At 51.8% G+C, this 26,992-nt stretch overlaps 9 protein-coding genes across 9 annotated transcripts; 5 read left to right on the top strand and 4 right to left on the bottom strand.

Moving 5' to 3' along the window:
- Positions 1–43: 43 nt before the first annotated feature.
- BDV14DRAFT_203015 (putative C6 transcription factor) lies at positions 44–2,496 on the bottom strand (the record flags this gene model as incomplete). Its single annotated transcript, XM_073774187.1, has 3 exons — positions 44–1,042; positions 1,091–2,201; positions 2,273–2,496. 3 exons carry the CDS (start codon positions 2,494–2,496, stop codon positions 44–46), a joined length of 2,334 nt encoding a protein of 777 aa, XP_073625162.1.
- A 3,132-nt stretch (positions 2,497–5,628) lies between these two features.
- BDV14DRAFT_110404 (beta-mannosidase) lies at positions 5,629–8,555 on the top strand (the record flags this gene model as incomplete). The annotated part of the gene is made up of 5 exons (XM_073765666.1): positions 5,629–5,937; positions 5,994–6,947; positions 6,998–7,428; positions 7,477–7,712; positions 7,776–8,555. The coding sequence occupies exons 1-5, from the start codon at positions 5,804–5,806 to the stop codon at positions 8,550–8,552; spliced, it is 2,532 nt and encodes an 843-aa protein (XP_073625163.1). The 5' UTR covers positions 5,629–5,803.
- Positions 8,556–8,701: 146 nt separating this feature from the next.
- On the bottom strand, positions 8,702–10,577 carry BDV14DRAFT_191735 (anaphase promoting complex subunit 11; the record flags this gene model as incomplete). The annotated part of the gene is made up of 5 exons (XM_073771527.1): positions 8,702–9,859; positions 9,947–10,010; positions 10,223–10,290; positions 10,349–10,380; positions 10,436–10,577. The coding sequence occupies 5 exons, from the start codon at positions 10,575–10,577 to the stop codon at positions 8,702–8,704; spliced, it is 1,464 nt and encodes a 487-aa protein (XP_073625164.1).
- Positions 10,578–10,910: 333 nt separating this feature from the next.
- Positions 10,911–13,953, top strand: BDV14DRAFT_191736 (Rhodanese-like domain-containing protein; the record flags this gene model as incomplete). Its single annotated transcript, XM_073771528.1, has 5 exons — positions 10,911–11,890; positions 11,940–11,955; positions 12,539–12,573; positions 12,644–12,768; positions 12,821–13,953. The coding sequence occupies 5 exons, from the start codon at positions 10,911–10,913 to the stop codon at positions 13,951–13,953; spliced, it is 2,289 nt and encodes a 762-aa protein (XP_073625165.1).
- Positions 13,954–14,896: 943 nt separating this feature from the next.
- On the top strand, positions 14,897–15,695 carry BDV14DRAFT_110443 (RPEL repeat-containing protein). Its single transcript, XM_073765667.1, has 3 exons — positions 14,897–15,169; positions 15,260–15,360; positions 15,444–15,695. The coding sequence occupies exons 1-3, from the start codon at positions 14,991–14,993 to the stop codon at positions 15,485–15,487; spliced, it is 324 nt and encodes a 107-aa protein (XP_073625166.1). The 5' UTR covers positions 14,897–14,990; the 3' UTR covers positions 15,488–15,695.
- Positions 15,696–15,902: 207 nt separating this feature from the next.
- Positions 15,903–16,910, bottom strand: BDV14DRAFT_191737 (translin family protein; the record flags this gene model as incomplete). The annotated part of the gene is made up of 2 exons (XM_073771529.1): positions 15,903–16,533; positions 16,654–16,910. The coding sequence occupies 2 exons, from the start codon at positions 16,908–16,910 to the stop codon at positions 15,903–15,905; spliced, it is 888 nt and encodes a 295-aa protein (XP_073625167.1).
- Positions 16,911–16,942: 32 nt separating this feature from the next.
- On the bottom strand, positions 16,943–21,221 carry BDV14DRAFT_178893 (putative kinesin family protein (BimC)). Its single transcript, XM_073769651.1, has 4 exons — positions 20,623–21,221; positions 19,930–20,570; positions 18,371–19,877; positions 16,943–18,323 (listed from the first exon to the last, which is right to left on the bottom strand). Exons 1-4 carry the CDS (start codon positions 21,082–21,084, stop codon positions 17,382–17,384), a joined length of 3,552 nt encoding a protein of 1,183 aa, XP_073625168.1. The 5' UTR covers positions 21,085–21,221; the 3' UTR covers positions 16,943–17,381.
- A 237-nt stretch (positions 21,222–21,458) lies between these two features.
- On the top strand, positions 21,459–23,337 carry BDV14DRAFT_178894 (UPF0183 domain protein). The gene is made up of 2 exons (XM_073769652.1): positions 21,459–21,770; positions 21,817–23,337. Exons 1-2 carry the CDS (start codon positions 21,707–21,709, stop codon positions 23,286–23,288), a joined length of 1,536 nt encoding a protein of 511 aa, XP_073625169.1. The 5' UTR covers positions 21,459–21,706; the 3' UTR covers positions 23,289–23,337.
- A 74-nt stretch (positions 23,338–23,411) lies between these two features.
- BDV14DRAFT_178897 (isoleucine--tRNA ligase ISM1) lies at positions 23,412–26,677 on the top strand. The gene has a single exon (XM_073769653.1). It carries the CDS (start codon positions 23,559–23,561, stop codon positions 26,559–26,561), a length of 3,003 nt encoding a protein of 1,000 aa, XP_073625170.1. The 5' UTR covers positions 23,412–23,558; the 3' UTR covers positions 26,562–26,677.
- The last annotated feature ends 315 nt before the right edge of the window (positions 26,678–26,992 follow it).

Here is a 26,992-nt window from a genome sequence, read left to right on the forward strand (position 1 = left end):
AAAAACGAATGTCCATCCATGCAAAGATTGAGTCTCCAAAATGTCAAGAATAATAAGGAATAGATGGGTTAGTGAAAAATGGCGGTTCCATCTGGTTACCAAAGAACCCAGTGTTCGAATACTTCAAGTGCTTGTCATCAGCGCCAAGCAGACTTCCATCATGTATACTTTCCATATCTGCCATGGGAGCTAGACCTGCATCACTCCAGCTGAGGAAGTCCCATAGATACTGACCACTTGGGTCGTCCATGGTGGACGGGGGAAAAGGGTCAGTGAACCCACTTTCATGCGTGACCATAAAGCCTCGTCCAAATTCGTTTTGAGACGGGAGAATGCCGGTTGGCATAAGGAGATTGGCCTCTCGTGAGGTTGGAGAGAGGTTGGCACTGTTGATACTGTTTGTTTCGGCCATCATGCTCGAGCCACGTTTGCTGGCTTCGAAGATTCGCGAAACTGCATCGAGGGTTTTGCGAGCGGTTGGACTCGCTTGTTGTAGTCTTGCAAAGACCAGGAGGGCGTCTTGAACCTGAACATGGCATGCTTCTGTGGTGGCTCGGGGGTCTGTGACTGTGTTGTCGTTGATGAAGAGCCCTAGTAGGGGTACCATAGTGCTCTGGAAGAGAAACCAGACGGCGTTCCAGCCGCACATCTGTGGCGTCTTCGCACCGGCCGAGATATCGCTGATTGCTGTCTCGGCTATTTCTCTGCACCTTTCAATCGCCGCCCGCTCCTCAGACCGTAGAGCAATATACGGAACCCGCCGCATAGCATAGCTCAACAAAGTAGGTCGGTAGAGGAGAATGCGCTGGACATGGTAGCGCCACTTCATGACTTCTCGAGTATATAGAATAGGCTCTGGGCAGGGTTCGTGATCTTTGAGAATATATGGTAGGCTGGTATACCATTCCACCAGCTGAGTATCAAAATGGACAATCTCGCTGTATTTCGTCAGAGGAGTCACAGCTAGCGCATCCTGTATTTGGTTGCTGATCTTGCAGAACCGAACGTTCTCTAAGAGTGGGAGAATATCGAGTACGTTTCCCTTCTTAAGGTTAGTGTATATCCGTGATGCCTCGCTTCTGATGCTTACCGTCTCTCGATGATGAGGAAGCTTGACTGTGATTGATGGTCCCCACCGACCCATCGTTGGCCGTCCCAGAGTCACGCCTCCCCAGCAATCCATGAGAAACAAGGTCCACCAAACCCGTCGCTTGAGATCCAGCGAAGCCATCTTGTGCTTATTCGTTGTATCAGCATGGTCGGCAAATTCTCTGTGCAGACCCATTGTGGCTGCCATACGAAGAGCGGCGCCCATAAGAGAATAAGCCAAGTTCGGTTGCGCAACGTAGTGCAAGTACCAGCCTCCTAGGATACCAAGCGTTTGAACAGTCTCCAGATGTGGCGACGCGAGCGACTCGAGGTCTAGGTATGCCCTGCACCGGGAATAGTATATCTTGTGAGAGATGTCATCGCAGGTTGAGGCACACATGCTGCCCATCGCTAGAACCATGTTCAGCAAGCAATACCATCGATCATCTTTTCGATGTCCCGAAGCATAAGTTTCACGAAATGACTGCTCGTCCAGAATAGGCGTCAAAGGCTGGACGTAAGTGAAATAAGCGTCCAAGAGCTGAGACTCTGGCACTTGTAAGTGGACCTGGGGAGGAGTGCCCGGCTGGTCGTGAGGAGGCCAGGATTGACCATCTGATGATATTTCTGCCATAGAATCTCTGCGTGGAGCGCTTGGAGGCGTACTGGCGAAGTAAGAGGCGGACCCTGGATCAAGCCAGACAATTGTTTTAAGCACCGCGTTAATGGATGACACGCCGAGATACGAGGAGGGTCCTCTTGTAGAGAGTGACAAGGCGTTTACATCGTCGGAAATAGTGTTGGCGATCTCGCTGCTCAGATTCCGCGTATCGTTCGATTCTTCAGGCATCGCCTGGAGTGATTCCAGGTTGCCATCCTCGGTAGAAATAGGCGAGACGTGTGCATCGTGAGAAGCAGAAGTTGCTGGTGATACCTGACGTGCCCCTGTGTTTTGAGCCTGATTTTGAGGCTGCTGGGCTAGCGCCTTGCTCGTCAATTCGACGAGTTTCTCGCGCGGCAAGTTAGACAGCGCATCTGGGGAGGCGCCGGGAAAGAGCTTCTCCAGCACAGTCCGGTATTCATCTAGTGTTGTTGATAATTTCTCGACATGCCTGCACAAGGATCCAGTCAGCTGCTAAGCCGAGGCAGGAGCATTAAGCGTGAAAAAAAAGCAAAGACACACCTTCGAGACGGCCGAGGGTCCGAGTAGTGGCAAAGATCGGCCTTTTTGTACCACCGACAAGCCTCGCATGGTTTCTCACCATCACATTTGATTTTGCGATGGCGACAGGAAGTACAGGCACGTAGGGTGGTGACTCGACGGCCGATTGACGGCTGACGCTCCCGACCTGCACGGGCGGGGGTCGAGGCGGTTGGGTTCTCGAAGCCTTCGAATGTGTGAAACATGGCGAAAATGCTTAGAGTGAGGGAATGGGCTAACAGGGGAGGAAAAACTGGTGGAAAGGATGGTTAAGAGGGAGGCATGATAAGTGGGAAGAGTGGGTATGGAAGTAGAAAGACCAAAGCAGCAGGAAGAGAGAAGCAGTCTGGAAAAGGCGGGGGAATGTGGCTAAAGAGGGGGGTGGAAAAATAGCACAGGCAGCAGAACATCAGACAGCACGATCCAGAGTCCTAGAGCAGGCGGTTAATAGCAAACCAGCGCACTGCGATTCTTCCAGATGTGCCAGTCCCTGAGGATCATCGGTGCCCCCGAGGTTCTCTGGATCCCTGATTCCCTTTAATCTTTTCATGCGATGCCCACTTCTTCCCCGCAATCCAGCCATGCAGCCTAACTGAGTCCTTACTAGTGAGATGCTAATGTATACTTGGGCACGGTGCAGAAGAACTAAGTAGAGCGAAGCCGGCGATTATCCCGTACCCGACAATAGCCCTACCTGGGCCTATCCCATCGGTACCCACCTTGGTCCCCCCCAGAGATGACAATAATCTTACAAGTGCCCGCAGGGATAGCGATGCGATCCTTAAATCACGGTGCTATTGCTGGGGTTGGGTTGGTGCTGTCGGTAGTGTGCTAGCACTACAGTAGTCCTGCCCGTCAGCTGCTTGCCGCTTGTCCGGGCCTTCTGACCGCTGCCTAGACTAGTCCTCCTGCACTCTTGCTCTCCCCATCACTGATGGCCCTGGCTTTAGATTATCTGTATCAGAACTTTGCCAAGACACAAGAGGATTGGCTGGCATCTCATTCATTTTCTGATTCGACCCCCCTGTTCACACAAACTTGGAAAGGGTCAAGGAGCCACGCTCCCATGGTTGTGACGATCAAGCAGGCGTCATTCGCAATTGAAGCTTGTTGAACAGGGTCGTTGTATATTACTTCGAGCCTGATTGTCCTCGCCCATATCTTCTTTGGGAAGGGTCTTATGGCCTCGCCAACTCTGGGGGTGGCAAAAGAAAAAGAACATTGCCAGCCTATCATCTCCAGTGCTGATGCGAATATTCTCTTTTCCGAGATCTGGAGAGTTTGCATGACGCAGGGGACGCTAGATGAGACGTGCTCTGCATAGTGCTGGGCCCGAGACTGTGCATATATCACGCTTCATTTAGCCCTGCAGTAGTATGAGAATACAGCATTTCCCTTTCGCGGAAAATATCGAGTAGTTGTAGAGACTACTTGTGCATGTAAATCAAACCAAATTTGGGGTGCTGTCGTTTTAATCTGGGACCTAGACAAAGGAAACTACCTGTGTAATAACCTGTGATATCACCTTGATAATGGTACTAACACTGCCGGCATTGCAAAGACCTGATGTGATTGATGCAAAGGTGAGGGCAAATCCCGTTCTCTACCCTGCCTTTTGAGTTAGATGAACACCTCGAAATTGCATCCCAGGCTCGGTACTCTGCAGTGACCAGTAAGTAGCCAACTTTAAAGTTTGGACGTCAGCCTTAATCCAGCACTTTCTGGAAATCCTTGCCTGATAGCAAGCGAGCTATTAACTTTCTCACTAGTCGGGTCGTGACTTCTAGGTTTCAAGTGCTCGGACACGCTCGTGGCTCAACGAATACGTAGTCTTCCGAGGCGCCGCCAATGAGCTCGGTACCCTTGAAGGCAAGGAGCCAATCGATCGTGACTTGGTACAGTGGCGGCCCTATGATGGTGATACCCCATGGTGTTTAGCCTGTAAGCATATGTTTTTGCGACGACTTGGTGTGGCTCTGCCGCAATCATCCGCACAGGTTTGAAGCCTCCGGAGCCAGTCCATGACTGTGATTTCGCCTTCGATCTGCGGAAGTTTTTATATCCTGGATAAATGACTTTGTCGGAAGCTTCGGCCGTATCGTGAATCGGGACGACCCGAATAGCATGGCATCGAGCAGGTCAGTGTGCTCGAGGCTTTGTAGGGTCGTGGTGCTACACTCGGAGTACTCATGCCCGATCCATAACCATCACCGCTGTCAGAATTATCATGATACTACTTGGCGGCTCGTGCGGACCGAGGAATACGTTGATATATGGTTGCTCTGCATCACAATACGTGAATTGCAGATTTTTTGGCAATCGTCCGATGAATGTTCGACCACAGACAGACAGCCGTGATGAAGGACGATGGCCCACAGCATTTCCTGACGTCGCAAGCGATGAGTGGTCCGAGGATCATTAAATCGCGCCGTAAGAACTTGCCGCTTGAGCGCTAGGCTGTCAGACCATCCGGTTCCTAGTGGTTCCAACGCTTCTGGATCGTTTAAGCGACGAGGGGTAGTATGTAGCATTGACCCCAGCCGGGGTTGAGCGTCGAATAATTATCTGAAGGAAATACCAAGCAGACCTGTCAGAGGCAGGTCCCAGAGTTATTTTCCCTCGCTTTTGACGGGTGAATGCTCTCCCGAGGTTGTCAGGTTGAACTGGGGCAACGGCCAAGACCCTTTATACCACCTAGGCTCCACAAGGCGCATCAAGAGAATGTGAAGGCTCTGGCAAAGCGGCGAATACACCTAACAGGTGAACGTGACGTTGCCGATCAGTTTTGTTGAGGTAGTCAAGCGCTGCAGTAGTTCTGCCAGGGATTGTTTTAGAGTTGGGCTTGGTAAAGTGGGCGGACATGGGGCCCTGGAAATGAAACGCTCGAAATTTCGACGAAAGTTCACTTGAAAGAAATCGGACTTGAAATGGCTTTATCCGTGAAGAAGACGCTTACATACTCGTCTGGGGGCGAAGTATGGCCAGTTTGCAGCAGAGCTTAACGGAGCCAAAGCCGTCTCCATATCGTGCACCATGGGGATGTTTTGACATTGTTCTATGAGGTTCGAACACGACTCAGGTGATCGTTGGCTTCTGCATCGGCACTGACAGACATGTGGCGAGTAGGGGTCAATTCTGCAACGGCAATTCAGCCCTGTCAACAGAGCATCCATGTCAGTTGGAGAAACCTCAGAAATCTGGAGAAGAGCCTGGGGGCGTGACGTCTGAGCCTAACCGCATCAGGAACGGATGTCCCTGGCGAGGGGCCTCCCTAAATAGGCTTAGCGGGCATTGGGGAGACGGGCTCCCCTCCGTGTACCTCTCTTTCCTGGACACTACGACAACAAAAGAGGGGAGAACTGTCACGATGCTCATAATGGCTGGCTCTTAACTACGGAGGTTCCTGCTACTTCAATGGCGGCCTTGGTCTGTTGAATTGCTCTGGCTTTCCTGTTTAACCAACTCGTTCGCCCCCCTCTTATAGTTCGGCATTGATTACGGAGAATAGCAGAAATGGCCGGATACACGCAGGAAGTGCTCTCCTCTGGATGGTCATTTAAAGATAGCGAAGACTCGTCTTCCGATGCTTGGTTGCCTGTGTCTACTGTTCCTTCCTTGGTCCAGCAGGATTTATACGCGAATGGCAAGTACGTAACTTTATACTTGCCGCCTTCTCAACTGCTGATACACGTTTGGTCTCTAGACTCGAAGATCCGTTCATTGGATTCAACGAATTGAGCGCAAGATGGGCCAACGAGAAGTCATGGACCTACCGAAAGTCCTTCCTTAAGCCAGATGCACCCGCCGGATCTTCAATCTACTTGGTCTTCGACGGACTGGACACCTTTGCCACGGTAAAGCTCGATGGCCAGATAATCCTGCAAAGCGACAACATGTTCCTTGCTCACCGAGTTGACATCACCAAAGCCCTGGAGGTTCACAGTCAGCATACACTTGAGATCGATTTTGACTGTGCTCTGCTTCGTGCTCGGGAGCTTAAGAAGCAATACCCGGACCACAAATGGGTTGGTTTCAATGGCGACCCCGCAAGGTTGAGTGTCAGAAAGGCTCAGTACCATTGGGGCTGGGACTGGGGCCCGGTCCTCATGACAGCAGGCATCTGGAGAGAGGTGCGCCTGGAAGTATACTCTGCGCGGGTGGCAGATGCTTGGACAGAGGTGGATCTTGCTAATGACCATTCAAAAGCCCATATTTCCGCTTTCGCAGAGGTTGAAGCTAGCAGCTCTGAAGAATCATACAAAGCGGCGATTATGCTGAGCTTCCAAGGACGGGAAATCGCAAAAGAGGTGGTTACTGTGGCGAACAACATCGCTCAAACCACTTTCAAGGTCCAAAACCCTTCTCTTTGGTGGCCAAAAGGCTACGGAGACCAGGCTCTATATGAGGTCTCTGTGTCCCTGGAAAAGGAAGAACAGCAGCTCCACCAGATTTCGAAGAAATTCGGGATCAGAACTGCAGAGGTGATTCAGCAACCAGACAAGCACGGCAAGTCGTTTTACTTCCGCATCAATGGTGTGGACATCTTTTGCGGTGGTGCATGTTGGATTCCCGCCGATAGTCTTTTGACCAACATTACACCGGACCGTTACAGAAAGTGGATCGAACTGATGGCTATAGGCCATCAAGTCATGGTTCGGTAGGTCGAGCAGATTCCTTCGGCCAAGTGAATATAGCTGACTTGCATAGTGTCTGGGGTGGCGGTATCTACGAAGATGAGAGTTTCTACCAAGCCTGTGATGAGGTCGGTGTGATGGTATGGCAGGATTTCATGTTCGGCTGCGGCAACTATCCCACATGGCCAGAGCTACTCGAGTCGATCGAGAAGGAGGCGGAATACAACCTACGCAGGCTACGCCACCATCCTTCTATTGTCATATGGGTCGGCAACAACGAAGACTATCAGGTACAGGAACAGCAAGGCCTTACCTACAATTACGAAGACAAAGATCCTGAGAGCTGGCTCAAGACCAATTTTCCGGCCCGCTACATCTACGAGCACCTTTTGCCAAACGCCGTGAACAAGATCATCCCATCGACGTTCTACCACCCTGGTAGTCCCTGGGGTGACGGCAAGACTACATCTGATCCAACAGTCGGTGATATGCACCAGTGGAACGGTAAGCACTGCCATAATATCATGAAACTCTCAGCTAACAGTCAACCAGTCTGGCACGGAACACAAGAGAAATACCAAATTTTCGACACCCTCGGCGGCCGCTTCAACAGTGAGTTCGGCATGGAAGCATTCCCGCATATGGCAACGATCGAGCATTTCGTCGAAAACGAAGCAGACAAATACCCACAGTCTCACGTCGTAGACTTCCACAACAAAGCAGACGGTCACGAGCGACGAATCGCTACATACCTCGTCGAGAACCTGCGGATGGCAACAGACCTAGGGGTACATTTATAACCCTACTACATGCATCACCAGACCTTCATGAGACTCAGCTAACTATTACAGACACACATCTACAACACCCAAGTAATCCAGTCCGAAACAATGATGTTCGGATACCGTGGCTGGCGCCGGCAATGGGGGGACGCACGACACTGCGGCGGCGCTCTACTATGGCAAATAAACGACTGCTGGCCGACCATCTCCTGGGCTATAGTAGACTACTTCCTGCGCCCCAAGCCCGCGTTCTACTCCGTGCGTCGTGTCCTGCGACCCATTGCCATCGGCGTCCGCCGCGACCATCACGACTGGAGCGTTTCGCATGCTCAACCGCCTAAGGAAAGCAAGTGGGAGCTTTGGGTCGTTAGTAGCTTGCTCGAAGAAAAGAAAGGAAGAGTCGAGTTGAGATTCATATCGATTAGCACAGGGAAGGAGATTGCTGAGCGGATTATCCGTGAGGACGTTACCATCGCACCAAACGGCACAACGAACGTCCTCGAAGGCATAATCGACCACACAGCCACGGAACCACACGTCCTTGCCGCGCGAGTCTGGGTCGGCGAAGAGCTTGTTGCGCGCGATACAGACTGGCCCCAGCCATTCAAGTACCTTGACCTATCAGACAGGGGACTCGAAGTAACGCGGATCTCGAAGACAGACGACGAGCAGAAGTTCGAATTCAGTGCCAGGAAGCCGGTCAAGTGTCTTGTTTTTGAGGAGAGGGAGGGCGTGCGTGTTAGTGATAGTGCGATTGATCTTGTTCCGGGGGATGAGCAGGTTGTTACGGTTAGGGGGTTGAAGAGTGGGGATGGGATGCTGAAGTATCAGTTTTTGGGGCAGTAAACAGGGATTGGGGAGGTGGGAATTGGGGGTGTCTTGGGTCTTCCAATTGAGAAATAAATGAAACCGACTCAGATATCATTACATTGCACTCGTTATCTAGACCATTTCTTTCCATCGCGAGCTGCTTCACTCCGGGAGCTCTGTATCAATCAAGTGTGACCTTCGGCAGAAACGCCCGGCGCATTCTGTATACCCGGGCCCTCAAGCTCATCTGCGCGACGCTCGTGCTCATGACTCAACTCTTCGTCGCCAGGTGTAGGTCCAGCCTCACCTTCACCTTCGTTCTGATCTCCAATTTGATCCGCATTCCCCTTGCCCATCTCCCCACATTCAATAACACCCCTAAGCTCCTCCATCCTCCGCGCAAACTGCTCCATCATGTCCTCTAGCCGTTGACCACCCCTCTGCCCCTCTCGGTCTGGAGGCCCAAGTACATTACCAAGCGGTAGCCCCGATGTCCCTTGAATTTGCAGCATCAGGCCGCCGTTTGCGGGCTTCTCGGTGGACGGGTTGTTCTCGAATGTTGGGGCGGGGAGGAGTCGTGTGTTTAGGACTTGCCATGATGGTGAGAGGCTGTGAGAGGATGTTACGCTGAAGGCGTGGGGTGGCGCTTGGGTGTCTTGGTTTTGGTGGGTTGCGGTGGTGGGGTCGGGGGAGGTTGTCTGGGCTAGAGCCTGTCCTTGCCCTTGGGCTTGGGTTTGAGGATCAGAAGAGAGTGTCGGTCCTGTGGTATTTTCGAGCCCTTGAGCATTAAGGTTCGGCAACGGGATGTGTTCAATATCCAAAATTATATAATTATCCTTCACCCCGGGGATGGGATCCGGAAGGAGAGATTCCTTCCTCGGTTCGCCTTCCTCGTCATCGTAGCCTTCCTCATTGGTCTGGTTTGAAGGAGGTCTTATCGATCGGCCTTTCAGAGCTGTGTTCGGCGCATTATCATGATCGGTTTCAAGGGAGCGTAGTGCGGCCTCGGTCACGATATCCGTATCGTCGTCGGAGAAGATATAGTGGACTGTTGGGTGGTAGTGTTCTCCTGTGTGGGCGTCTTCAATCAGGGTGAAGAAGGGTTGTGGGAGGATGTGGTCTCGGTGTGTTTGGTCATCTTGCTCGATGGCTTGCGGGTGAGCATGCGACTCGATGTTGGCTGGGATATGCTGGCTTGCGTGCTCATCTGCGGTGTCGGTTGGATGCGCGACTTGGTGTATGCTCTGTGGTCGGGAGGACGAACGGTTGAGAGACTGCTTCGATGGATAGGATGAGAGAGCTGGTGATGGTGAGGTTTTTGGAAGAGACATGGCCGGTACTGGCTACATGATCACGAGTGGAGGCTGAGAGGTTGAAGATGGATGGAGTCGAGCTTCAGGTCCAGATGAGGAGAAGCTCTTATCGATAACGTCAGGTGACTTGATCAGGCCAGGCACGGCCGTTGAGGTAGGAGAAAGCATACATATAGGCAGACTTAGACAGGAAGGTAAGAGCTCGTAGTAAATAATCGCGAAACAATTCAAATATATTATATAGTAGTAAAGGGTATCATAGCAATCGCAAGTCATCAACTCCAACGCCGTATCCACTATCAACCAGCAGTGGCTCGTCATTCGTCATTTTGCTTCCATTCGAATTCTAGTCGAATTTTAGTAAACAAAAGTGAGGATCAGCTACAGGGTAACATACTCTGTCGGCACATCGGACAAAGACCTTTAGAAGTCTCTTGTTGGATCCATGTCATAAGGCAGTGCTATCAAATCAAACATAAGCTTGGTGAGGTCACGAGGGGTTCGCGGTGGCAGTCATACCATATGGAAAGAGTGGCCGCACTTCCCAAGAACTAAAAGCAGGTTAGTGGCACTGCAGCAGCTTAGCCCATTATGGAGAGCTCTCACGCAATGAGCAGTCGTCGCCGGGAAATTTGCAGGTCGGGCAAGTGCCGTCAAACTGGACGCGACAAATACCACAGACCTCGTCTTCAGGCATATCCCAGCGCCAGGTTGCGACCGCGTTCCATTCTTTTAGAGTGACCTTCATGGTGGCTAAAAAGAGATGAGATGACGTGGGTGTTGATTGCTTTTGGCACAAAGAGGGCGTAGGCAGATCTGGAGATAAGAAGAGGGAAGAGAAGGTTGGTAATTCTCACATGGCGGGCGATTGGAGATGCCGACTCCGCACTGCTGCTGATATCTCTCCAACACAACCACCACTGACTGCTACTACCTTCCACAACTGCTCTTTCCTCCTCTGCATTACACTACACTGCTTTTTGTCTCCAACTCGGTCTCGTCCAAACTTCATCACATCTTGGACCCACCAGCTAGGAATGTAAACAACTAGCCATTTCCCCTCACTGTCGTCAAAATGGCCATGGCTTTCGCTGCGATCCGCGGCTCTTTCTCCTCACCGACCCGCTTCATACGTCCAACAATGACCATGTCCCAGCAAATACGACAACAATCTCAGACTCGCCAGGTCTCGTTCTCGTCATACCTCGTCACCCCCAAGGAGCTGTCTGAAGCTCTAAAGAAGAATCCGTCTACCAAGATCTCTACATCTCCTCGCGTGATACCCTTATGTGCAGCTTGGTTCATGCCAAACGACCCTGAAGGTCGCACTGGGATTGATGTCTTCCGCAAGCATCGCGTACCTCAGGCTCGCTTCTTTGATCTGGATGCGATCAAGGACACCGAGTCTCCATACCCGCACATGCTTCCCACCGCGGAGACATTCGCCGAAGCAATGAGTGAACTCGGTATTCGTCGCGACGATGAGGTGGTGGTTTATGACACCGAGGAGCTCGGAATCTTCAGCGCTCCACGTGTCGGCTGGACTTTGCGAGTGTTTGGACACCCCAAGGTGCATCTGCTCAACAACTACAAACTTTGGGTGCGCGATAACTACCCGACAGAGACTAGCGAGCCCCATCAACCCGAGAAGACGAGCTACCCTGTCCCAACTTACGATTCGAAGCTTGTGATGCCATACCTTGAGCTGAAGGAGGTCGCCAAAGAACATCGCAAAGAAGGTGCTAAAGAGATTGAGATCTTGGACGCCCGATCCAAAGGTCGTTGGGCTGGTACCGACCCCGAGCCGCGCCCAGGCCTGTCCTCTGGACATATCCCTGGATCAACGAGCCTGCCATTCCAGGAGTTACTTGACCCTAAAACCAAGACTTATCTACCGCCGGATGAGCTGAGAAAGGTATTCGAATCGCGCGACCTGGATGAATCCAAGTCGATTATCAGCTCCTGCGGGACTGGTGTGACGGCAACTATCATTGAGACGGCGCTGGGATTGGCAGAGTTTGGTGACCCTGCTCTGCGCAGAGTGTACGACGGAAGCTGGACGTAAGTTGTCCTTTCTCCCAAGGTTGCTCGGTTACTAACTGCTTTTTAGTGAATGGGCGCAGCGCGTCAAGCCAACGGACGGACTAATCAAGAAAGAAACTTGAGTAGATAGCAGTGCTGATCTCTCTTGTTTGTCGGTGTTTTACGCTTACCTGACTCGGTGCTTATTACAGCCGAATTCTGTCTCGGATGCCCGCAAGCGTAGCGATTGTGTTATCTTCATAGATTGTATTCAGACAATGAAATAGATGTAACAGGAACAATCACAACTCGTCATGAAATATTGAATGGCGCGGAAGCAAAGAATTGGTTTACCTTCTATTATACTTCAGTTTCACTCTGTAACCGGATGCTTAGTAAGACTGCAGAAGGCCCGGCAGTCCAACCACTCCTTTGGCCCTCACTCTTTAATCATCTCGGTCGCGCTTCTACGTCAGCCATATAAAATCACAAGATGCTGCCGATGAAAACTATACATGAACCAGGATCCGACTGTGAGTACTTTGGCTTTCGTTTGCTTCTTGACCAGAGACCTTCAACGCCTCCAGCCCGCTACGTACCCCCACATTCCTGATCTCTCCGCCGACACCGATCCACAACCTTCAGTCAGGCCTCAAGCTAACAAGGTGGCCAAGTCGCAGTTTCTAGAACAGGCTATTCGGAATAGGACTGCGCCGTCAACGGTGCTCATACCAACCGACCATCCAACCTTGCGTTGCCGACACCGACACCGTTACCGTCACCTATAGAAAGCACAATGTCGGCAGGGCGCAAGGTCTTCCACTGTGCCGTGGACGAAACGGCACTGACGACGAACATCAGCGAAATCAAGAAGTGGGCGACCAACGGGGCTATCACTTTGATCGTCCCTCTTTACAGTAAGGCTGTCTGGTCTTGGTTTCGCCAACTCTTTTCACTTACAAATTTCAGCTCTCGAGCGCCTTCATAAATTGAAGAAGGCCGGGTCGCAGGTCGCCATCAACGCTCGGGAGGCGACGCGGTTTTTGGACCGCGCTACATCGGGCAAAGATAACGCTTCCGATAGAGTTATTCTACAGGGGCCGATGGAACAGTACGAACACTGGAGCGATGCAGAGAAGTTTTTCTTGCCGGAATTCGAGGAGGAACCGGAAGCCGTCGAAGGGCCCGTTGCTGCGGACGCATCGCCACCGCAGGACAAGCAGGAGAGGAACGGTGACAACAGGAAGAGCACCCCCGCTACGGACGACCTCTCGCGGATGCTTCTCAGCAAGTTGAACTTCAAAAAGGATGCAGACGCCGTCTCGGTTACCTCTACTGGTACCCACAGCGCTCCGGCCTCGCCACCGTCTTCGAGAAGCTCTCGCACCAGCCCGGAGTGTGCGAACAACCACTGTACAAATGGGGACGAAGTCAAGAAAGGACATCGCCGTACTGCTTCCGGCTCTACGGTGCCAATCGTGCCTGCGGATCTGCGGCCGCTGCTCAGCGCACTCCTTTGGAGGCTACATGAAAGCCCCGATGCGCCGAATGCTGCCAAGACACCTATACTCATCAGCAACGACCGATCTACCCAGATTTGGGCGCAGAAGTTCGGAATCGCTGTCAAGAACATCCACCAACTGCGCACCTCCATCCAATACGAAGAACGAGAATACAAAAACCGATGCAAATACGTTGAGAAGACTCAGACAACCACCGAACCAAAACCCCTGCTTTCGTACGAAGAGGAGAGCGACGAGGATGAGCTGGTGTTTGTCCCCCGTGGCCGTGGCAAGGGTGCGTCTAAAGGTGGCAGCACCCGCGGAGCCAACAACCGCAAAGCTGCAGCGCCAGTCAAACCCGCCGCTCCGGCTCTTGAAAGCACCATGGAGATCCCGACGCAGCCGATCGACCCTAACTCCTTCAGCCGCTCACTCGGTGTGACACCGAAGCAGCCTGCGACCGTTGATCTGAGCACCCAGGCCGGCGCCTCACGTGGCATGGCCGGTGCCTCGCGAAACAATGGAAACGGTCGCCGCGGTGCGGCGCGTGGTCCATCCCGTGGTGGCGGCCGTGGCCGTGGCAAACTCTGGGTTCCTTGATCGCACGATGCAGGTCCGTTGTCTCTTGCTGCAGCGGACTGACCATCATCAAATACATCTTTGCGATAGACCAACTGGTTGCTCTTGAGCAGGAAAAAGGGTTGTTTCTGCCTAGCCCGGATTAGGATCCTGTCGATTTCTATATGGGTGAGACAAAGGAAGGGCTCTGGACGAAAAAAACATGACCATGGATACGATACGATGCGGAGCCAAAGATTGAAACGACTACGTCACTGTCAGACACGTCAGCCCGAAACTCGCATTGACAAATTGGCAAGCATTTGATACGGCCTCGATGGTTATGGTTCAGCTTCAGTTCAGGTCCGTCTGTCTGTCTACTATACTAGGCGACCCACTCTGAGTGGGTGCCTGGACCGCTCATATCATCTCATGCCTTTACTCCTTTACTTTCCGTTATTCATGGAGGAATGGGGCTGCTGTTTCAGATTCAACCTGCAACCTGCGACATGGGAGATCCATCTGGATCCCGTGCGCAGGTCAGACGTGTATCAGCTTCAGCATGCTCAGAGTCAGGCTATTCAACATGCTACCTACTCTAGTATAGTACCTATTTCACCAGACCCTCGGGATTGATGATAGGTGAAGTCCCTCTTTATTGTCCGCGTTGATTTTGTCGACACTACACTACACTACACTACACTACAGACTGAAAAGATTAACCAAACCAACAACAACTAGTGTCAAGCAATACATTATTGGATTACCATTTTCTTTGACGTAGTGATGTACCTCTGGGTCATGAAGATTAAGTGTCACGACCCCGCGATGATCCCGTGGAACCAACCAATCACTTGACTCGCCCATGCACTGCTCTGCCCTTCCCCTCATCGTCGTGACAACCACTGTACTCAAGTATATAAGGGTCTCCCCATAGCCTTCTTACTTCTAGAAGTTCTTGCTCGTAACCCCTCTTCAATCTCACTTAACCCAACTACAGTCCAAACAAACACTACACCACTTCAAAACTATCTATACACCATTCCCAGATCTACACTATACTTCAACCGACAATCAATATGACAGCACCAACCCTCGACACCGCTACTCCTGCTACTGAACCCCCCACCGTCGACACAACCTCCCTAACAACCTCACCCCTCGAACGCCGCGACAGTCTCGAGAAACATCTCCTGACCCGTCCAGACCCGCAGGATCTCAAGGATAGGCATATTCTGCTGGATACGAATGCTGCACCGTGAGCCTACCCAGGCTTTCTTACTAGCTAGATGGTCTGGGAGGAAAGGTGTATTGGTGGTGGTAATGCTAATGTGCCTTATGTGTGTAGGTCCATCCAGGCCATGCGCCAGAAGCTCGATCGCCAGCAGGTATCGGATAACCTGAAGAAGAATTTGGAGTCTCGGCCTGAGAGGGAGGAGCTTGTTGAGCGTATGTCTTCCCATCTCTATGTTTCTCTGAGTTTCTCGGTTGGAGGTTATTCGGAGTGCTAATTGGTTGTTGGGCTTGGAAAGGCCATATCCTCCCTGCTGATAAGAAGGCACCTGTTGATCAGTAGAGGCCAAGGCAAGGCTCACCGAGCAAAGACAAAGGCCCGGCGTGAGATCGGTTACGACATTGGGGGTCAGGCGTTTATTATCTATTTGGATCACTACGGACTGCTGGAACAGTTGAAATAGGAATGGACTGGGAAATTGCTATGTTTGGACGTAGACTCACTCACTCACTGGATGGGATGGGAATATTCTGATGACTTCATTCGTTTGCATTTGCTTGCTTGGTCAGGATGCCTTTTGCTCGGACAAATCAGAAACACGAAATATCGAATGTACCTAGATAGGCACAATCAACCACATACATACATACATACCTACATACAAACAAACAAGGATATCATACCTCATACCATACATCACGCCATAGCATATTCTGACTCCCTGATGCAGTCAATACCTTCCCACAAACCTTCATACTTAATAAACATCAACCTCCCCACCCCCACCCATATCAGCCGACAAATCTGGCTTCCACCCCTTTGGCCGCTCACTCCCCCTTACCAAAATCCCATACGCCGCGCGCTCCACCTTCTCAACACTAGCCCGCATAACCTCCGACTTCTTACTGAAGTCTCTAAAAATAGAAAAGTCGTGCCGCCGCGGGATACTGATCCCCTCAAACTCAGCCCTTATTTCTCTCAGGTCTCGAACTATATTTGCCTGCGCGCGTGGAAGCCTTGGCAGGTTATCGCCCTCGTCGCTGGTTGTGTAAGATCCCGCTGAAAGACTCGTAACAGCAAACCGCATGATCTCGCCCGTGAGATCGAATAGGCCACCGATGTAATCGTCTTCTGTGACAAGTATGCCCTCTGGTAACTGTTTCGCGACTTCATCCTTTGTGATGATTTCTTGGTGTTCGAGGTAATGCTTAAACGAAAGCGCCTCGATGAATTCTTGTATACCGCCCGAGAGTTGGCGCTGATACCGGAACGAGTTTATGGACTGGACTTCGGGCACGGCGGATTGAAAGAGGGAGATTATGCTTTCGAAGCGGGGGGTTACGTCTTTTAGGATGGCAGGGGGGATGGAAGAGCCTGCTGTTCGGACACTGGGGTTCTTGTTAGTTGCATCGGTAGAGTTGGGTTGGTTTAGCTGGGGTGGATGCGACGAACCGTTGGAGGGAGAAGATACTGTCGGACGAAACTCATTAGAAAGGTCATAAATTGACGAATGGAGGGGGATATACATCTTCTTGCTAAGCGCCGTAATATCCCGACTGATCTTGATCAGTCGCTCGCGGCGATCATGGTGCTGGTCTAGCTCGTCGCGAAAGCCCTCGAACATGGAGTGGACGTTGAGTGTGGGCGTGGATTCTGCCATTGCCGCGGAAGTCTGAGGTGTTGGTTGCGGGGCGTCGGAGCGGAGAGGTATGCCTTCCCAGGAGCGCTTGGTCCCAGTTGCTGAGCTGGGTGTGTTGTTCTCCATCAAGATGTTGGTGGTGGGATGGAGCAGAGTGCGGAGAGATTATTCTGAAGATGTCATTGTCGGGCTTAACCCGATCTGGCTGATGTTATCTGATAAGATCTACAACATCATTGCAAAGTACATATGGAGCTACCTCAAATACTGCAGAGGATAAGGTATACTTGAAAGTATTGGAGATGGAAGGTAGAAATTATTAAAGTTTCGAAAGCATAGACAATAATTGTGTTGATCAAAATGGTATCCGAAAGGAGGCAATGCCTCTGGCAAGAAGAGAATATCAGAACTCCAAACGCACAGCAACGAGCAAAGTCAACACAAGCAAATCCCAAATGAACGTATATCGAAAATTCATCTAATAAAAAAGCCAGCGTCCAATTCAATAACAATCCATCCCCGAACTCCCTAGTTAGAGAAACAAAAAGGGTATCACAGCAAATCCATCCAAAAGCATCTGTCTTCAAGAAAAGTATATCAAGGTGAAGGTCGGCCTCTCAGTCTACGGCCACTAGAAACTCCAGGTGGTGGAACATTCTCTCTTCCCTCCATCATCCCCGCCATCCTCCGGGCAAGCATTTTGTTTGGCAGCTTAGAGTCGACGGCAGTTGAGTTCGACCGGCGTCTCTTGGCAGGTGGTTGTTCAACGCCGTCAGTGTCAGCTGTACCGTCAGGACTGGCATGAACCGAGCCATTTTTGTCCGTCGGAGAGTTCTCGTCCGCGTTATACGCGAGCAGTCTTGCGGCGACGTTTGCATCGACTTCCCTAAGTCCTGTGTTGGAAGGGTTGACGCTGGTCACGGAAGGTACTTGAGCTCCTACCTCGTCCTCTGCATCGTTGTAGACGAAGCCTCTTGACGGAGAGCCAGCTGGAGAGCTGGTAGGGACAGAGAGGCGTTCCTCGTTGAAAGGCAGCACTTCCATTTCCCTGGTTGTCCGCATCCTAGACCTCAAAGCATCGTGAGACTCTGTGCTCGGCAAGACAGAGGGGTAGTCGTATTTCCGTTTCATGGGAGTGGCACCAGTGGCGACGTATTTCTCCAGGGAGCGGTTCTGGATACTGGAAGACAGGTCTGCAAGAGGCTTACGAACGTCGTCCGAGAAGGGCAGCAATGACTCCTCCAAGGTGGCATGGTCCAGAGTTGAGCTTTCTTGGAGCTGGTTCACACGGTGGTGCAAGCCTTCGATTTGCTCTTCAGTCGAAGAGTACGAATTTCGAACGCCGGTTGCAAGAGTATCCAAGGTCGCCAAATGGGCATCGCGATATTGGCCGTTCTGAGACCGCGCCTTGACCACGAAATCGTCAAGGGCTTCCATTTGTCTGCCCATGTCGTCAATCTGGGCATCAACGATCCGAACAGTCTCCTTGTGAACAGATTCAGTCGTCTTTTGGATAGACGAATTGCGCTGGTCGAAGGCCTACACACTTAGTAAATAATGACAAAGATCGCGGAACGAATACTCACCTCCCAGTCATTTTGGAGTCTGGTCTTGACCTCGTCTTTCGAGGCATTGACGTCCTTCGCGAATTGTTCAGATTTGAACACCCACTCGTCGACCTGTCTATCATGATGGCTTGTGGCGTGTTCAAGCATGTCTCCAGAGGACGAAATCTCGGTTCGAACACCATCAATCTTCGTCTTGAGACGACCAAACTGCTTTTGTCGGGACTCTTCCACTAGAGCCTTGATCTGCGACATCAAAACTTCCCGCTCAGCATCCGCAGCGACATGCTCTTCCTCAAGGGCTTGCGTAAGGTGCGAAGAGGCCTTGTGACTTGTCTCGATATTTTGACGGTTGGCCTGTTGAAGTTCTACTCGCAGCCTGTCGATCTCATTCCTTTGCTCGCTAAGGTGCGTTGTCATCGTCTCGAAGATTGACTTCAGGTCCTTCCCGAGGTTACTGTACGACGTGTGGAGCTGTCCGTGAAACTGACTGAACTCTCCGATAACTTCCTTGGAAATCCTCGCGGCAGCGGCTGAAAGGCCGTTGAGACCCTCTCCAACGTTGGACTTGACAGACTCGCGCAGGTCCCTGATTTCTTCAAGCACATTGTTCATGTCATCGTGGGCTCCGCAAGTCTCGTTCTTCGCGTTCCCGTATGCTGTGTCGAGAGAGTGGCTGTAGTCCAAGAGATTGGAGCGAGTCAGATCGATTTGCGATAGTTCATTCGTAATGAAGTCGCTGATCCTTGTAGACGACGTTTGGAGAAGCTTTGCGTGCTGGTTTTGGAAAGCCTCAACACGCTGGTCGATCTGGCTGGTCACATCAGAGACCTCGGCTGATGAAGTCTGCCAGATCTCTGTGTTTGCATCGTCCAACTCCGCCTTTCGGTCTAGCTTTGCATGTAGGTTGTCAATGTCGCTAACAGTTTGGCCTAGCGTTGATATCATTCCATTGCCGAGGTCCTGAAGCTGGTTTTCAGTCTGTTCGTGTGCGTCTCGCAGCATCTCCTCTTCTACAAGCAGAGTCTTGGTGCTTTGCAGAACGATTTCAGTCTGCTGGAGCACGTCGTTTGTTGAACACAGAGCGGCCAGTGTGTCATCGTTGTCCTTCTTCAGGTTGTTGAATTTGCCTGTCAAGGCAAGTAGTTCCTGAACTTTGTGGCGGAGACTGGACTCCATCGACTCGATCTTCGCGCGCTGCTCCTCGTTGATGATCTTTCGAGAATCGTTCTCCATAGTCATTTCCTCGTACGACTCCACTGACATGTAAACACCGTTGCGATGTCTTGTTGCGATCAACTCTGCCCTTAGTTTCTGGATTTCTCCAGTGTATTCACGCAGAAGCGTCTTTTTAGGCATAGTAGAGTTTATCTGCGGCATGTTTCGGATGTTCTTTGCTCTGAAAGCGTAGTCCAGTGTAGAGGTGGTCTCTTCAAGATTGCTTCGGGCCGGTGATATCGTCGCAATGATGCATGTTTTGGTCTGCCCTCCGAGGGAATCTTGCAGCAACCGCGTGAGCTTCGACTCTCTGTTTCAACGGTTAGCCTTCGCCTTGGAAACGGAATAGTCCAAGAGCGTACCTGTAAGGAATGTGAGGGCTCTTGTCGACAAGAGCATTGATAACACGACCAAGGGTCAGCAGACTCTTGTTGATCAGACCAGCCTCGGTCGCACGTTTGTTTTCTGCACCACTGCGCCCAATGTTCTCGCTACCAGCGAGATCGACCAAGTTCAATTTCCCAGGAACGATGTACTCCTCTCCGGATTCGGTCGTTCGCTTGGTGTTGACCGTTATCGTGAATACAGTGTGACTTCGGGAACTCAAGTCGTTGCACTTGGTCGCGGCAACCTGACGCTTATGACTGCCTTGCTGGAGGAGCTTAATACCGGCAGACGCAGAGTGAATATAAGTTTCTTCCATCCCTTGTACTGTCGTGCTCATATGGCCCTTCTTTTCGCTCTCATATATTTTCAGTTTCGGGTTTTCTTCGACGGAGAGAAGATCGCGAAGCTCCTCGTTGTAAAGCTCGATGAAGGAACATTTCACTGCGCTTTCGGTGTCCGCCAATTTCGCGAATAATGAGTAGAGAACGCGCGGAATGATGCCTGCGTGATCGGATAATATTCCCAGAGTATCCGTCATGTCTCCAGACATCGTGTACGTCTTGCCTGTGCCGGTCTGTCCGTATGCAAAAATTGTGCAGTTATATCCGGCAAGCATCTTGGAATCAGTTAGCATTAACTTCCATCCGACCCTGGAGTGGGACACAAACCTCAGTAACAATCGGTAGCACAGTGTCTTCATACACGGTGACCTGGTCCGCCGCCGCCGAAAACACCTTATCGAATGTGTATGTTTTATTCGAAACCGCATTTGGGCCCATTGACAGCTCCACGGTCTTTCCCTTCACTCCCTCTGTCTGCAGAGCGACGCCGCTGTTCTCCTGAACTTCCCGTTCATTGCGTCCTCGACACCGCACAACAACATGAATACTTGTGTCTTCGTTGATCCCCCTCTCAATGCGACTTTCTGTTCGCTTCGCAGTTACGCTCGCTGGTTCGTTCGGTGATTTCAATGCGCGCAGTCGGCTAGAAGCTGGAGCTTTGGTGGAAACCGCTGGGGAAGGCGCAGCAGACTGACGCTCTGGCGCTGCAGAGCCCGCTCGTCGAACCGGCTGTCGCGTGGTCGTTCGCCTTGTGGGAAGGCCAGAAGTCGGCCGCTGAGGCCCGGCCATGGTGGAAATTAAGACGGTCGCTGATCAAGACAAAATAATTAAAGTAACATAAGGTGGAAGTAATAAAATAGGAGCTCGAAGTTAACTAATCGCGGCGCTCAGACTTATCGAGTCGGTGGTTGTCGGCAGAATCGCACTTGTTGTTGCACTGTACGGAATGAGCCGAAACAGGAAAACATAAACAAACGATACCTAGGTCATGTGACACGGAGGTCATGTCGGAGCATACTGCCACCCGTTACCGCCTGCCCCTAGGGTCGACCTCGCTTAGTCATACATTAGTCAGGTAGAGTTATCTTAGCTAGGCGGCCATACCAGCCACCCAATGGAAGATTATCCATCACTTCCCACAGGTCATCCCCTCCCCTCACAGTCACATGATCACATGATGCCGTCCCTCATCGCATCTGACCAACTTGACGCACCAAAGTATCAGATTCTAGTCCCATCTCTGCCTTGGTACTAACATTTTCATACTCTGAAAGACTTGTCCGAAGACTTCATCATCTCGTAAACATACCCTCAGAGCTTCCCCAGCCCGAACACGTCATCACCTCTACAACACCCAAGATATATATCAGCTTCTTACCCCTCACGGCATGGTAGAGCACCGCACCTCATCATGACAGCCTCGAAAGCTTCACCCCAAGCTCATATCTATCCCGGGAAAGGACTGGGCTTCATAAGCACGTCTTCCCATTCTCTCCCCTAATATCCACTAACGTGTTATAGCACTCGGAGCATCGCTCCATAATGTCCTTAGCCGGGTGAAAGCCCATCCTCAAACGTACCCCGCCATCGACATCGCATACTCCGCGTCAAACCCTTTGCAAGACCCGGTCACTCTACAGCTACCTTCGAACGGTCTGCGCTTGCGGTTCGATGGACCCGATCAAAGGTTGCGCCTAATAGAAGTGGTGGACTTCTCCAAGACGACACTCGTGTACAAGAACCAGGAGGTGCTGAAGGGAGCGCCCAAACCGCAAGAGCATTCCCCTTCACCGCAAGGTCCGCCTTTCCGTCACATCTACCATCGCCTATTCGGTCCCACGTATCCCGGCGAATATATACCACCTGCTCCACCATCTCCATATGGCACCTACGTGCTCTCATATCCAGGTGTCGCCTTCTCCTTCCCCCTGGACCATTCACACTGGTCGGAAGACCGTGATTTCGTATCACTAGTATCATCAACGGCCGCCTTACCGGCGACGTCTATGTCGATATTCCAGGGTTCATCGTGGCCGGAAGCTCGAGGCAAGCTATTTACGCAACAGCCGCAATATCCACGGTCACCTGCCGTCGCTGGAAAAAACAAAGAAGTTGTACCAGATGAGGTTGAGGAGTTCACGATCATGGGATCTGGGAAACTCGTGGTAACTCGAAGGTCGACTCCGCAAACTCATATCAGCTTATCGGAAACAACCCCGCAAGACCTGATTGCGGAGTTCGGGCCTCCGGATGCAATATACCGTAAGAACGATCGCAGGATTTCCATTCATCGTGCCGCTGGCGGACATGGTGGAGATGATTTGATACACATGACCCCTCCTGGTCGAGGAATCGAAGTTAATGACACAGATCAATCATCAAATGACAGCGGGGATGATGATTCGGATGAGGGCATCTCACAAACCGGTTCCTTAGACCCTTCTTCTCTACCGTCGGAATGCTTCTTCAATTACTTCCATCATGGCTTTGATGCCTTCATATCTCATCCGACTACATCCGGGCCAGCATTCCCGAGTTCAAGCCTTGATGATCCGACTCCACCGTCGCCCTCATCGCAGCTCGTAGTGACAAAGATTATTCTCCACGGGAATGTCCCAGGGTCATACCCATTCAACCGGTATAGGAGAAGCCGTTGGAAAATTGACTTGAAAGTTCCAGGCGCACCTGTAACTTCAGAGACCCGCTACGATGAGGTCTCCAACCGTCTTCGAAGCGTGTGGAAGGGCTCATACGCCAGCTCCGCAGAAGAACGAGCCCTCGAACGGCCAATGGTATTGAACAGAGGATGGGGTGACAGTCCGGAAAGCAGCGTTGAGTTCCTCGGAGGATGGGAAGAAACTACAGGCAAAGGACAGCGGACAGGGCAAGGTGGACATGATGGAGGCCTGGGCAATACAGAGCTGTTTGGATTTCCAGGGCTGCTATTCGAAGTTATGAAGAACGGAGCAGTAAGCTGTTTGACTACCTACTAGCGGAATGATATAAATAATATGAACAATATGAATGACAATTTTGACATGACTTAATGATTTACTGTCATGCCACCATGTACAGAGAAGAGCGTAGATGTAGATCTGCCTGTAGCGGAGCATCGCATCGCCAGGGACAAGTGGGTCTCCGCCGCCAAGCCATAATCTTTTTGGAGCTCCGATGCGCACCGCAATCTTCCCTCAAGCCATTCCCACTCACATTAACCTCAATACCTCTCTCTTCCCAGGAGCAGGCTATGCTTCGCCACTAGCATGCCAGATCTGCCGCGGACGCTGGCGCGGTCGTGGTCGTCGACCCTTAAGCTCCCGAAGTCGACGTTCCCAGCGCGCGTCTCTCCCTCCGACCAGACGAAATACCTAAAGAGAGCAACCGACGACCTCTACGCCTGGCAACGCAATTCGCGACCCGCCGACCGCCCCTTCATCCTCCACGATGGACCGCCCTACGCGAACGGTGACCTCCATGTCGGTCATGCGCTCAATAAGATCCTCAAGGATATAATCTGCCGAGTGCAGCTCGGGCTGGGGAAGAGGGTGCGCTACGTGCCGGGCTGGGACTGCCACGGGTTACCCATTGAGTTGAAGGCGCTGGAGGCGAGGAAGGATATCCAGGAGCAGGAGATGGGTATTGCACGTGCTGCTGCGATAAGGAAGGTCGCGAGGAATCTTGCGAGCAAGACTGTCAAGAAGCAGATGGCGGGCTTCCGCGGGTTTGGGGTTATGGCTGATTGGGAGGGGCATTGGAAGACTATGGATAAGGCCTTTGAGAAGAGGCAGCTTGGAATCTTTCGCGAGATGGTCGAGAAGGGTCTCATCTACCGGCAGTTTAAACCGGTTTATTGGTCGCCTTCGACGGGCACGGCGCTGGCGGAGGCTGAGCTGGAATATAAGGACGATCATGTGTCTACGGCAGCATTTGTGAGGTTTCCTCTGGTCACGATGCCTTCGCATCTGGAACAGAACCCGCTGTTAAGTGGGAAGACGATCAGTGCTGTTATTTGGACTACTACACCCTGGACTCTCCCGGCCAATGCTGTTATCGCTATCCACCCGGAACTGGAATACACGATTGTCGAATCATCGGCTCACGGATACCTTCTCATCGCTCAGTCTCGATTGGAATATCTGGCAAGTGTTTTAAAAGAAGAACTTTCAGTAATTGTGCCGGGGATTCAGGGATCGGATCTCGCGGACCACACGACATACCAGCCACTTTTCAAGGGAACCGATGCCGAGCCACAGCCTGTCATCGCTGCTGAATTTGTTACTGCTGATTCTGGAACGGGACTTGTCCATTGCGCCCCCGGGCACGGTATGGAAGACTACCAGGCGTGTCGTGCCCGCGGCATCTCTGCGTTCGCTCCGGTCGATGACCATGGACGATTTACCGACCTCGCAATGCTTGATGACCCTTCAAAGTTGAGCGGCAAAAGTGTTCTAGGTGAGGGTAACACGACTGTTCTTGGATACCTCCAATCTGAAGGACGACTCCTCTCGCAACACCGCTACGAGCACAAGTATCCCTACGACTGGCGATCGAAACAACCGATCATCATCCGGGCTACTGAGCAATGGTTTGCCGACGTTGGTGACATCCGTGCCCCCGCACTGCAGGCGTTGGAAGACGTCGAGTTCGTCCCGGCTGCAGGAAAACAGCGCCTGGAAGGCTTTGTCAAGAACAGAAGCGAATGGTGTATCTCCCGTCAACGTGCTTGGGGTGTCCCTATTCCCGCTCTTTATCACCCAGGTACCGGGGAGGCTATTCTCACCAAAGAGAGTGTCTCCCATATTATGGACGTTATCGATGAACGCGGCATTGATGCTTGGTGGACCGACGACGCTACTGATCCCGCTTGGGTTCCGGCCTCGCTAAGGGATGAATCTGGCCCTGGGTACAAACGTGGGACTGATACTATGGATGTCTGGTTCGACAGCGGCACCAGCTGGGCTGAGGTGGAAACTCCATACGGCGAACACGGTCGTCCAGCGGACATCTATCTCGAAGGTAGTGATCAGCATCGTGGATGGTTCCAGTCCGGTCTCCTCACGTATGTCTCACACCAGCTCGCTTCCAACCAGACCACGTCTCCCCGTGCCCCATTCAAAACCTTGATTACTCATGGATTCACTCTCGACGAGGAGGGTCGCAAAATGAGCAAATCGATTGGAAACACCATTGAGCCTCAGATCATTATGGACGGCTCCCTGCTGCCGCCTCTCAAGCCGAAGAAGGGTAAAGGAAAGAAGCAACAAGAGAATGCTCCTCCTACCTATGACGCTCTCGGCCCTGATGCACTCCGGCTGTGGGCTGCAAGCAGTGACTACACTAGAGACGTTGTTATCGGCAAGCAAGTTCTGCAAACCGTCCACACTAGTCTGCACAAATACCGTGTCACTTTCAAGATACTACTTGGTGCCCTTTCCGACTTCAGCACGGCAAACAAGGTCCCATACGATCAGCTTCTCCTTGCGGACCGGATCGCTCTTTTCCATGTGTCAGAAATGGTGCTTGCAGTCCGAGCGGCTTGCGAGAAGTTTGAATTCTACAAGGCCGTCATTGCCGTCAATCGCTGGGCCAACCTTGAATTCTCCGCTTTCTACATGGAAGCCATCAAGGACCGCCTGTATACCTACGCAGAAAATAGCCCTAGCCGACGAGCTGCCCAGACGACTCTCTTCCACATCTACCAGCATCTTCAGGAAGTGCTGGGCCCCATCACCCCGTTGCTTGTTGAGGAAACCTGGGAGCACACACCCGAAGCCATCAAGGCCGGGATTGAGCACCCTCTGCAGCGCACCATCGAAGAGCTACCCTCGGAATGGCAGAGCTCTACCTTGGGTGGGGACTACCTAGACATCGCCGCGATCCACTCTTCCATCAAGGCTATGCTGGAAAAGGCAAGAGGTCACAAGCAAACGGGGTCCTCTTTGCAATCTTTCGTCCATATCACGCTACCAAGCACTAACGTCCCGTCCGTCCTTCGGCGAAGCGTGGGTGAGCTCCCGGATAATTTTGTCGTTTCGTCTGTCACGCTTAGTGGTGCCAATGAAGCCATTCCAGAGGCTGTTGCCAAGGCGAAATGGCAGTACAGCGAGGAGTACGAACTGCCAAGCGGCAGCAAGGGAACTGTGTATGTTTTCAGTCCGCAAGCATCGAAATGCCCTCGCTGTTGGCGATACGTGATTCCAGAAGAAGAAGCCGCCGAAGACAAGGCGTGCGATCGTTGCGAGGAAGTCGTCAGTGAGCTCAACTAACGGCGAGTTCCGACGCTGTTCTATAATTCCTGATTGTAATCCATTAGACATGTACAATAGCGGAGTCTACAGACTAAAACTGTACTATTATAAATAGAAATGACACTCATCTTCAATTTCAAGTCCCTGTTCGTAGCCGTCTGTCGTCATCACATACATTAGCCAGTCAAGTCTGTGGCAACTAGAAACCTGCTACAACCCCGCCAAGCCTCACACTCCCTGCTCCAACCACTCTCCACCCTCGCTCTACACTTTGGATTGGTGAACTGCACAACGCAGCTCAGCTGATTCGCATCGTCTTGTCAATTCGTTTGCAGAATTAAGCTCATGGGCCAGCCAATGCCTGTTCACGGCGCTACCATGATCGCTCCTGGTTGGAGATTTGGTCAATGACGACAGCATCGAGGTCAGAATGACGCCAAACCGTGAGA

Source organism: Aspergillus stella-maris, assembly GCF_047715825.1.
Source record: "Aspergillus stella-maris strain CBS 113639 unplaced genomic scaffold BDV14scaffold_54, whole genome shotgun sequence".
Classification (NCBI taxonomy): domain Eukaryota; kingdom Fungi; phylum Ascomycota; class Eurotiomycetes; order Eurotiales; family Aspergillaceae; genus Aspergillus; species Aspergillus stella-maris.